Consider the following 12,413-nt stretch of genomic DNA (forward strand, 5'->3'; position numbering starts at 1 on the left):
CCACGTGTAGGCTGGCTCACACGCCCCAGCCTCAGGCCGGGCTCTAAATACAGCTTGGTGAAGAAAGTTTGATTGTGTTATAGACGCTACAGCTGGAAGCAATGGCCAGCACTTTCCTGTCTTTCTCAGAGGCCCCCGTTGATGGGGTGAGGTCAAGAGGGACTCTCTCTTTTCAAAATTTTTGAATTTTTTTAAGTAGGCTCCATGCCCACCCTGGGGCTTGAACTCACGACCCTGAGATTAGGAGTCACATGCTCTACTGACTGAGCTAGCCAGGCGCCCCAAGGAGTCTCTCCTGAATACAACCACACCACTTATGGTGGAATGGTGGGCAGTGAAAATAATTTGAAGACTACGAGCTGTGATGTGGGTACCCCACCTGGTGTTACTCATGTTTTGTCTCAAGCCCCTGACAAAGGACTGGACGGTTCTAAAGACCTGGCATCTCCCTCTGAGAGCCAGCCAGTGTTTCTTGGGACCATCCTCACGGAAATCCTGAGGACATTGGAGGCCTGTTCATTCATCAACTCCCGACTCCAGCCCCAGCTCCACACGGTGTAATTGAGAGCTTTATCATTAGTTTCAGGAGTTACTGACCATCAGCATACAGACAGGACTTTTTCAGCTTTCAGCAAATTCTTGGCTTTCTCTTCCTATTTTCTAGCCGACATAAGTTCAAAGAATATAAATTAATATTGAGGCCAACCTAGTTTAGAAAGCAACATAAAAAGCATGGTTAGCAAAATCAGTCCTCACAGGTATGTCATAACAATTTATTGGCACTTCTCTTTGAGAACCTATCCTTACATTATTGTTTTTTATTTGTTTTGCCTGTATTTCTCTCTCATTAAACCGTAACCCACATGACAGCAAGGATGGTATCTAACTCGTTTTATCTCTAGGTTCCTGTTCTGTGCTTTTACAAAACAGATGCTCAGTAGGTCAATAGTAAATTAAAACATTCCAGAATTATTTTATGTAGTAATGAACTTTGGTTTTCTTTAATTCCATTGTATTAATGTTCCTTTTCCGATTAGCAAAGGTGATCAAGGATCCCTTACCGTTAAAGAACAGGCAGGCTCATACTTCATAAAGAAGTTAACAAATAAAGCTCTGGACATTTGGGAACTTATGATTTAAATAAAAAATGATTTATTGTATTTCAATGCATGTTTATTTATTATATTTAGATTTCTGTTTTGAGACATGTTTTGGGATTCTTGCGGAGATAAAGTATAATTTTAAAAAGAAAGGTTATTTTTTATAAATTTATTTTTATTGCTCCTTGTAACATCCTGCGAATTTTATATCCAGACCAAAGATTAAGTGCCTTCTCATCCAAATGGAATTCTGTGATAAAGGGACATTGGAGGCATGGATTGATAACAGAAGAGGCAAGAAACCAGACAAGCCCTTGTCTCTGGAGTTATACGAACAAATAGCAGCAGGCGTGGAGTATATACACAACCAACAGCTAATTCACAGAGACCTTAAGGTACACGGAAAATGTACTATTCGGATTTGATAAATATGATTTAGTAATTTTAAATTTTATCTTGTCTAGTTTTAGAATTGATTGACAGTCTTGAGGAAATAATATATCTGATCCTTTAAAGTTAGAATGGATCTTGAACTTGTCCCAAATACCTTTCCATAGCACCACTCAGAAGGTCTCCAGGACAAATGAATTTATCGAGACAATCGGAAGGAGCCCTATAGGCAGGAGCTCATTCACTTCCGGTGCCCTCTGGCTGCTCGTCATACTCCCGTCGCAAACACCAGTAGCTTGAGTAGGCTGAATGTTTGTGCGCAGACCTTCACTGTGGCTAGCACAGCCGATGGGCTGCTTGTCCCTGCCTCTGCCGCTACTCAGGCTTGTTTGAGAAGCAGAAGGGACTCCCGGGACTGGCTTTGGGGACCTGGTTCTCTTAATTTCTCAGTCACTACTCTTGAGGGCAATCACAGCTACTGAGTCCAGAGTCTACAATTTTCTTGGCATTTGAGTAGACATTTCTACCCCATGACTGGAAAACTATAGTAACCCAAATCTTGGAACACATAACATACCTTTGTATTTTTATTTTCTGCTGGCTTCTTAGCTTCTTTCATGGTCTAGATGAGCTGTTTTCCCATTTTACTTTCTCATCAAAATGAAAGAAGGGACAGAAGAGGTTTTCACGGTGTCTCCTAGTCTCTCTTCCCTGTAATCTGCCCACTCCCATCACAAACTAGCCATGCGGAATCCTAGCATGGAGTCTTTGTTCATGCGCTTCTTGCTCGGAACACTCGTCTGCTTGTTTCTTTGGTCTCAATTTCTTTACGTAGCCTTTCCTGATCACTCTGGATCCAGCAGAAGCACCTCGTCTATAGGGATCCTGGCTGTTGGCTTACCCTGCCCATCTACAGTAGCCAGGAATGAGGAATGAAGCAAAAGAGTTTCTTGAGAAGAAGAAGCACCTGTGTATAGAGTTGTTGGGCCTAGATAGGAATAATTGGCCCATAAAAGATAGTATGTCTTTGGTCTGCCCCCAGGAGCTGGAGGCTTAAGGTCTTTGTGTTGGAATCCACCTGGTTCCATCTTTTCTTTTCTTTTTTCTTTCCTTTTCTTTTCTTTCCTTTCCTTTCCTTTCCTTTCCTTTCCTTTTTTCTCTTCTCCTCTCTTTTCTCTTTTCCTTTCCTTTCTTTTCTCTTTTCTTTTCTTTCTTGATTTTATTTATTTATTTGAGAGAGAGAGAGCACGAGAGAAAGCACGAGCAGAGGGGAGGGGCAGAGAGAGTGGGAGAGGGAGAAGCCGATTCCCCACTGAGCAGGGAGACTGACTCGGAGCTCCTGGGATCATGACCTGAGCTGAAGGCACACGTTTAACTGACTAAGCTACCCAGGCACCCCTGGTTCCGCCTTTCTTTAACAATATCTTAAAGGTGTATTTTAAAGTTGGAATGTTATAAGAAGTATGTTCAAAAGAATACATTTAGAATGGCTATGCCTTCACTTTGGAATAATTCATATATTTGGTTCAATAAAAAATTAAGCACAATTACTTTTAAAGTAATCTGCAAATAAATGCAGACATTTGGGTATTAACTCCCAGGCCCCCCTCTGGATGAATCCATGAAGCTGACAGGTGCTGCCTGGTTGTTCCTTTCCCTAGCATCCCTGTCTCCCACGCTGCCTGTGCCCTGTGTCACGGGGTGTTCTTTTCTTGGGTCTGTTTGCAGACAGTGTTCGCACCATGTCTGCAGCTGCTCAAACATCAGACTTTGATACTCCTGAGCCTTCTTGCCTCCTAGCATTTCTAGCTTTACTGCTACAGTTGCTGCTTTATCCCACCTGAGAGAAGATGCCAGCTGAAGGCGTGCACCTTTCTCTGGGATGCTTCACACAATACCAGCTGTAGGTGGTTTTTGCCAGAGAATGGTCTTTACCCCAGGAAGTCCCTATTGTATAAAGTCTACCAGCATTTACCACTTTCTGTCAGAATCTGAAGAATTAGACCATCACATCTTTACATCCTACATCTGAAACTTACATGTCAATTATATCTCAGTAATAAAAAAATTACTATGGAGCAAATAAAAAAATATTACTATGGAGCAAAATGGAGGAAAAAAAACTGGATGAAGATACTGGTGAGGGACATAGAGATTTCTAGAGTAGAAGCTTCTGGAGGTTCTTTCTCTCTGTAGACCCAGGCTCTTTGGTCAGCCTTGGCCTGACGATTCCGCCCTTTTTCCTGTACCTCCTGTATAAAGTTTGCACCTTTTTTTTTTTTGCCTTGTCATAGCATAACCGATTAGACAAAATGTGACCTTATTTTTGTTTTTCTTTTTAATGACCTATAAACAAGTGATCTGGCATTCCTACTAGACAGTTTCATGCAGCTTATATATGTAGAAGCATCGTAAATGCAACCTCAGTGTTTCTCAGAGTCAGTTATAGACCTGTGTGTGGGACCTGTGTGCACTTGCAAACCCAACATATTCCTACCGGGTAACTCGAATACTGCGTTGGTAGGTTTTCTCCCTACACCCAACCCACTCCCATCTGCAGCTTTCCATCTTTATTATTGGCAGTAGATTCCAATCTATTTGTTAATGGCTCTAATCTAACTGCTAATTTCTGCATGAGCCTTTTTAGGCTGGCTTCTTGCAAGCTCCTCTTTTAGCCTTCTTGGCTTTTTGGTCTCTTTCCTGTCAGCTCCTTTGCTAGGCCCTCTCGTGAGTATTACTTACCTTCTAGAGTTTGCATGGTAAAGCCCAACCTTGTATTCAAAGTTGTCTTTTCAAGAATGACAAAATATATATTTTTAAATATTTTATTTTTAAACGATGTCTACACCCAACGTGGAGCTTGAACTCACCACCCTGAGATCAAGATTCGCACACTCCACCAACTGAGCCAGCCAGGTGCCCCAGGAATAGCAAACTATTAATCTCCTTATCAACAACCTTCCTGTTTTCATGGTCTTTAGAATGTTGGTCAATACCTCTACAAAATTGTGGAATAGGATGAACACTCCCCATTTTGTACCCCCCCCCTTTTCAATCTGCTTAGAGAATTACGTACATGGGCAGAAATACTTAAGTGCTAGTTATCAGCTTCTAGTTAATGTGGCCTGCCTTCAAGGACAGAGGGCGTCTGGAGAAATTGACATCAAGGAAATCCCCAGGAGAAATTCTGCACAGGATATCTTAACAGCATTATTGAGAAGAGACTCATTCTGAGAATCTCAGACTTAGAGATCTGAAGGGCTTCTACTTCAATCCCCAGCAGATCCTGGACTCATATCTGCAGCATTTCTACCAAGTCGATGTCCAGCCCCACTTTGAATACTCCCTGAGATGAGGACTCTCAAATTCCCATTCTTTGGACCAGACTATTAGTATATTAGGGTATATTAAAGCAAGACTTTTGGTTGTTTCTACCCTCTAGTACTGTGCAGAGTGAATCCACCTTCCACTAAGCTTCTCTTCAGATCAGATATTTGAAGTCAGCTATGCCTGAAGTCTTCTCTGCTGACAGCGAAGTCCTTACTTTAAAGACCTGTGATCTTAAATATCCTGTTTTGGGCCACCTGTGTAAGGGTAAATGCCTTATAAGGAGATAGAAAAATAGCCCTTGTTAAATATGATTTGGATATGTGATAACGGTCTGTGAAATTGGTACTTATAAATTAAATATTGGGTTTTTTTTTTCTGTAGCCAGGTAACATATTTTTAGTAAATACAAAACACATAAAGATTGGAGACTTTGGACTTGTGACATCCTCGAAAGATTATGAAAATCGGACAAGTAATAAAGGAACTCTTCGATATATGAGCCCAGAGCAGGTGAGGTTCCTTTATTTTCTATGTATTTTTCACTTCTTTTGTGTTATTTTTAACTATAGAGATAATAGACACCTCTTATAAAATTAAAACAACACAGAAGCATATAGAATAAAAATGGAAAATTCCCTTTAACGTTCCTTTCTACTCCTTCTCTTCTTACAGAGTCTGTTGTTTATCCTTTTAGATAATTTTCTGTGAGTTACAAACATATATAAACACAAGTATATATGGATATAGAGACTTTTGCATAAAGATATAAGGACATGCTTTTACAAAGTTACTGTAATGTTATTTTGCAACTTAATTTTTTCCCACTCAACAATGTATCCTAATCCTTCTGTATCAGTCCATGTGGATCTCACATCTATCTTAGCGACTGTATTGTATGCTGACCTATACCATCATTTATGTAACTGTTTCCTTATTGACGGGTTATTTATTTAGGCTGTTAGCAAGTTTTTACATGTTTTTCCCCTTATCTTTGACACTAAAAACAAGTGTTTCCATGATCATCTGTGATAGATTCCTTCAAGTGAATTATTGAATAGAATAAGTGCATTTCAGATTTGGCCAATACTGTGAAATTGTCATACCCAGAAAAGTGATCCTACTATGCCTTCCTCCCAGCGTGCTGGAGAATGTTGCATTCTCCTTCCCATTCCCAATCAGACTAGGGTGCTAGCAGACTGCAGTTTGGGCCACTTGCTTGTTCAGTCTGCATTTTTCAGATTTTTAGTTAGGAAGGCCATCTTTACACATATTTACTTAGGATTTTTCTGCAGATTCTCTGTTTGTGTCCTTTCCTCATTTTTCTTAATTAGGTTATCCGTTGCTAATTTATTTGTAAGGGATATTTTTATATTTCGGTTATTGATTCTGTATCTGTTAACCATATTGCAGATTTGTTTTCCTTGATTGTTAGTAATTTCTTTGTTTATGCTGTATCGTGGAAGCTTTTAAGTTGTCATGTTTATCAGTGTTTTCTTTATGGCTGCTGGGTTTCTCATTTTTATTTTGGAGGCCATTTCTCCCACAACATTACAAAAAGATTTTGTGTTTTTACTTTAGTTTAGACTAACTCGAATTAGGTTTTGTCTATACATGTGAGGAAGGGATATATATCTTGATCTTCCTCATGTGGATATGCGGTTGCCCATCACCATGTATCAGATGGTTTGTGATTTAAGCTTTTATATTAAGGAAAATTCGTAGAAACAAAAAGTAGAACAGAAGTTGCTGGGGCCTGAGGGAGGAAGAATGGGAAATAGTTTAATGGTTCAGCTCTGTTTGGGATGATGGAAATTTTTAAAAATAGATACTGGTGATGGTTGCATGACTTTGTAAAGGTACTTAATGCCACCAAATTGCACACATGAAATGGTTAAAATGGTAAATTTTATGTATATTTTACCATAATAAAAATTGTATTTTTAGTCAAAACAGTATGGTAGTGGCACAAAAATAGACATGTAGATCAATGGAACAGAATAGAAAACCCAGATATGAACCCACAATTATAAGGTCCATTAATCTTTGACAAAGCAAGAAAGAATATCCAATGGGAAAAAGACAGTCCCTTCAATATGGTGTTAGGAAAATCGGACAGCCACATGCAAAAGAATGAAACTGGACCACTTTCTTTTTTTTTTTTTTAAAGATTTTATTTATTTATGTGACAGAGAGACAGCCAGCGAGAGAGGGTACAGAGCAGGCGAGTGAGAGAGGAAGAAGCAGGCTCCCAGCAGAGGAGCCCGATGTGGGACTCGATCCCGGAACGCCGGGATCACGCCCTGAGCGGAAGGCAGACGCTTTAACGACTGCGCTACCCAGGCGCCCACTGGACCACTTTCTTACACCATACACCAAAATAAATTCAAAATGGATTAAAGACCTAAATGTGAGACTTGCAACCATAAAAATCCTTAAAGAGAACATAGGCAGTAATCTCTGACATCAACCATAGCAACTTATTTCTATATATGCATCTCCTGAGGCAAGGGAAACAAAAGCAAAAATAAACTATTGGGACTACATCAAAATTTAAAAAGCTTCTGCACAGTGAAGGAAACAATCAACAACACTAAAAGGCAGCCTACAGAATGGGAGAAGATATTTGCAAATGACCTATCCCATAAAGGGTTAGTATCCAAAATATGTAAAGAACTCATAACACTCAATACCTAAAAAACAAATAATCCAATTAAAAAAATAGCCAGAAGACATGAATAGATATTTTTCCAAAGAAGACATACAGATGACCAACAGACACATGAAAAGATGCTCAACATCACTTATCATCAGCGAAATGCAAATCAAAACTACAGTGAGATATCATCTCACACCTGTCAGAATAGCTAAAATCAACAACACAAGTGTTAGTGAGAATGTGGAGAAAGGGGAACCCTCTTGCACTGTTGGTGGGACTGCAAACTCTGGAAAACAGTATGGAAGTTTCTCACAAAGTTAAAAATAGAACTACCCTGTAAATTAGCAATCGCACTGCTAGGTATTTACCCAAAGAATACAAAACTACTAATCCAAACGGATACCTGCATCCCGATGTTTATAGCAGCATTATCTTACAAATTACGGTAACAGCCCAAGTGTCCATCGACTGATGTGTGGATAAAGAAGATGTGGGAGACACACACACACACACACACACACACACATACACATGCTTGCGCGCACACACAGACACACAGACACACAGACACAGATACACACACACACACTAGAATATAACTCAGCCATAAAAAAGAATAAAATCTTGCTATTTGCAATGATGTGGATAGACGTAGAGAGAATTATGCTAAATGAAATAAGTCAGTCAGAGAAGACAAATATCATATGATTTCACTAATATGTGGAATTTAAGGAACAAAACAAATGAGCAAAGGGGAAAAAAAAAGAGAAGCAAACCAAGAAACAGACTCTTAACTATAGAGAACAAACAGATGGTCACCAGAGGGGAGGTGTGTGGGGGGATGGGTGAAATAGGTGATGGGGATTAAGGAGTGTGCTTGTGAGGAGCCCTGGGTGATGTACGGAAGGGTTGAGTTACTATATTGTACACCCGCACCTAATATTACACTGTATGTTAACTAACTGGAATTTAAAGAAAAACCTAAAAGAAATGCTATTTTATCATACGTGAAATTCCCACACACTCATGGATCTGTTTTTGGATGCTGTTCTGTCCAAATGACTTATTGTTATCTTTTTCTTTGTAACATCATACTATTTCAGTTATTATAGCATTATAATATTGGTTTTAGTATTTGGACAGCAGAACCTCCCACATTATTCTTCATTTTTTAAATGTTCTTAAGTTCACTATTTCATTTGGAATCAATGATAGCATCAGCTTGTCATGGTCCATCACTGGTGTTGAGATTTTTGACAGTAACGGCATTAAAGTAAAGGAGCCATGAGAGACTATGGTCTCTGGGAAACAAACTGAGGGCTTCGGAGGGGCGGGGGGTGGGGAATGGGATAGGCCGGTGATGGGTAGTAAGGAGGGCACGTATTGTATGGTGCACTGGGTGTTATATGCAAGTAATGAATCTTGGAACATTGCATCAAAAACTAGGGATGTACTGTATGGTGACTAACATAACATAATAAAAAAATTATTATTAAAAAAAAGTTAAGGAGTCAACTGAGGAGAATTGACATTGTTATATAGCCGAGACTTCTGCTCCAAGAAATGGGCAGGTTTCTCCCACTTCTTCAAGTCCTCTCTCAAGTCAGCCTTTGCCAGGCAATCCTGTGGTAACCGGCGACTCCCAATCTCCTAGTGGCATACAAAACATGAAAGATTTATTTCTCGCCCACATGATGTGTTGGCTGCAATCTGGCTGTGGTTTTGTTCCACGTGTCTCCTTCGTTCCAGAACCCAGGGCTGAAGGAAGCACCCTATCTGGGTCATTGCTGTCCTCATAGCAGGCTGCAGTGGCAGAACGCTGTGATGACTTGTATGGGCTCTGCCCAAGAGTGGCATACATCACTAACCATCATGGCCCTGCACGAATTGCATGGCCCAACCCAAGGGGACGAGATGGCAAGTGTCGTCCTCTCACTGGGAGGCCAGGGCACAGCTGGGAGCAATGGCACACCTACCTTGAGGCCATTTTTATATTCTTCAGTGAAATTTTAAAATACTTTTTTCTTCACGAAGACCACTTTATATTTTTAAAGTATTTCCCTCAATATGTATAGTGTTATGCTGTTAACATGGGACTCCTTGTATCTTATTGGTTATTAATAAGTCTATTGATTTTAAAACATTTGTTTTTAATTGTGACAAAATACACAGCATAAAATTTATCGTGTTAACCATTTTTAAGCACACAGCTGAGTGGCATCAAGTACATTTATGTTGTGTGATCATTTCCACCATCCCTCCCCAGAATTCTTTTCATCTTGTAAAACTGAAACTCTGCACCCATCGAATAGCTCCGCATTCCCGTCTCCCCCAGCCCTGGCAGCCACCATCCTACTCTCTGTCTCTATGCGTTTGTCTACTCTAGATACCTTGTGTAAGTAGAATTGTCCAGTATTTGTCCTTTTGTGACTAGCTTCTTTCACCCAGCAGAATATCCTCAATATCACCCTTGTTGTAGCATATGTCAGAATTTCCTTCCTTTTTAAGGCTTAATGATATGCCATGGTATGGATGGACCACATTTGGTTTATCTGTTCATCCATCAGTGGATACTCGGGTTGCCCCTACCTTTTCGCTCTTGTGAAAATTGCTGTTATGAACCTGGTTGTACAACTATTGATTGTGAATGTTTGTCTTATATCTAGATTCATTACTCTAGTAGCTTATATTCTTTGGTTGATAGCTTATTGCCTATTTTTCATCTTTCTGTTGTTTGAGAATCTAGAATGGAGAGGACATCCAGCTGTTCCCTTTGGGGACCATGTAGCACAAAGACATAATTTAAGAGTTTTGTGGAGTGCGAACTTGGAAGAAAATAGGTGGCTAATGGCTCCCCTTTAACTCCCACTTTATTAAATATCTCCTGCACCCTGTATTGCCACCCTAAACATATTTTTTTAATTCATTTGTCATTGAGTTTTTCATTTTCTTAGTAATTTTTAAATTGAAAATCATTTTATTGGGGGATGATTTATACACCATAAAGTGTTCATATCTTAAATGTACATTTTTGACAAAGACGTATTCCTGTGAAACCCATAAGCTTATGAAAATGTAGAACATTGTTCTCACCTGTGAAAATTCCTTCAGGCCCTTTTCAATCCATCCCTTCTTCCCAGAGGCAATCAGTGCTTTGATGTCTATCACCACAGATTAGTTTTCCCTGTCTTGAGCTTCATATGAATGGAATCGTACTTTATGTACTTTTTTGTATTTGATTATTTCACTCAAAGTAATGTCTATTGGAGGACTTCTAGTCGTTGCTTATACCAACAGATTATTCCTTTTCATTACCGAGTACTATTCCATTGCCTGAATAGACCACAATGCGCTTATCCATTCTCCTGCGGGTGGGCATACGAATTGCTTCCAGCAGAATATTGGGAATACATCTTCTGTGAACATTTGCATGCAAGTCACTTAGAACTATTTTACCTGCTGCATCTTATTTAACACCGTAGTCAAACTCTGAGGTTGAAACTTTTGGTATCCCCATTTTATGGTGGAGATTATTCTACCCTTGATGGTTAATTTACGTGGTTGATGCGGCTACTTCATGACAGATTTGAACCAGGGCAGTCAGGCTCCACAGATATTGCTAACAAACGTGCTTTGTTACATGATGTAAGATATATTGGTCAAATAACTTTTTTGGCTTCAGAAGTCATGGATGTTTATATTGGGTGAGTAACGAATATAAACCTATCTTGGTCTCTTCAGATTTCTTCAAAAGAATATGGAAAAGAAGTGGATATCTTTGCCTTGGGGCTAATTCTCGCAGAACTTCTTTACATATGTCCCACTCTTTCGGAAACAGTGGAGGTAAATAATCTCACAAAAAGAATTAAGCAACAAAAAGTATTAGCAGTCATCTCCAAAGTGCTGCTGAAGTGATTACCTTCATGTGAGGATCAGCTTGAATACATTCGTGTTGACTGAAAAGGAAATACGGATTTTATCTTTTCCATGTTTGGGCTACCAAAGCTTTTTGTTGAAGACCAAAACCTTTGGTCTTTCAGAGGTGTGTACACCTCATAAAACTACAGCTCTTTCTTATCTGAGTCGGTCAGTAAACTTCTACCGGTTGCCTGCTTTGCATACAACACTGTGCTAAGTGCTACCGGGTTATAAAAATGAATAAGCCTTGTTCTCGAGGAGCTTATGTTCTAGGATGGAAAATAAGAGAATGCGATGCATGTCTTGGGGGAAGACATGAAGTTTTGTGGAAATGGCTAGGACAGAGATCTTGCTAGCTATAGGGATTTCAGTTTCGGGGGGTATTTAAGCTGGCTTTGAAGGATTGGTTTGCTGCTAATGGTCCAAAATAGAAAGAAGACAATTCCAGCCTTCAGACAACAGTGTGCAGAGTGCGGGATTAGCAGGCAGTGGCATTTGTATTGGAGTATATAGTGACAAGGAAGTGATGGTTGGTGGCACTGGAAAGACATGTCAGACCTAGATGAAGGCAAGATGGTGGACTTTCATGTGGAGACAGTGGGGAGCCGCTAAAGGCACTAGGCAGCTGGACAGCTTGGTCTGAAGATCAGTACAAGGACCTGGCCCGGAGCCAACAGCCTTCTCTGTACAATGGGGTAATGAAAATACCTATCCCATAAGATTCCAGAAAGGATGAAGGGAGATAATGCATATGATGCTCTTAACACTTCAACATGTCATGATGTTAAGGATGGGGCAAGGTGGGGAAGGGGTGTCCTGCGCGCTTCTTGGCTAAGAAGCAAGTTTGGTTTTCCTCCCAAGTGAATAGTTCCCTAATGATTATATATGTATGTTTTCTTTTCAGATTTTTAAAGAGCTAAGGGCTGGCAAGTTCTCAGATGTGTTTGATGCCAGAGAAGTAAGCACTTGAAAATAATCAGAATTTTATTTATTTCAATGTTCTATTTCTAAGTATTGAC

At 39.8% G+C, this 12,413-nt stretch overlaps 1 protein-coding gene across 2 annotated transcripts in view; it reads left to right on the plus strand.

Annotated features, from left to right (window-relative positions):
* EIF2AK2 (eukaryotic translation initiation factor 2 alpha kinase 2) overlaps nt 1-12,413 on the plus strand; it is a 35,817-nt gene that overhangs the window by 19,830 nt on the left and 3,574 nt on the right. For both annotated transcript variants that reach the window (XM_045809072.2, XM_045809073.2), the window contains exons 12-15: nt 1,315-1,495; nt 5,202-5,330; nt 11,218-11,319; nt 12,299-12,352. In XM_045809072.2, the coding sequence (XP_045665028.1) occupies nt 1,315-1,495; nt 5,202-5,330; nt 11,218-11,319; nt 12,299-12,352 (466 nt within the window). The remainder of the gene's footprint in view (nt 1-1,314; nt 1,496-5,201; nt 5,331-11,217; nt 11,320-12,298; nt 12,353-12,413) is intronic.

This window comes from Ursus americanus, chromosome 7, assembly GCF_024610735.1.
Source record: "Ursus americanus isolate L20-20 chromosome 7, mUrsAme1.1.p, whole genome shotgun sequence".
Lineage (NCBI taxonomy): Eukaryota > Metazoa > Chordata > Mammalia > Carnivora > Ursidae > Ursus > Ursus americanus.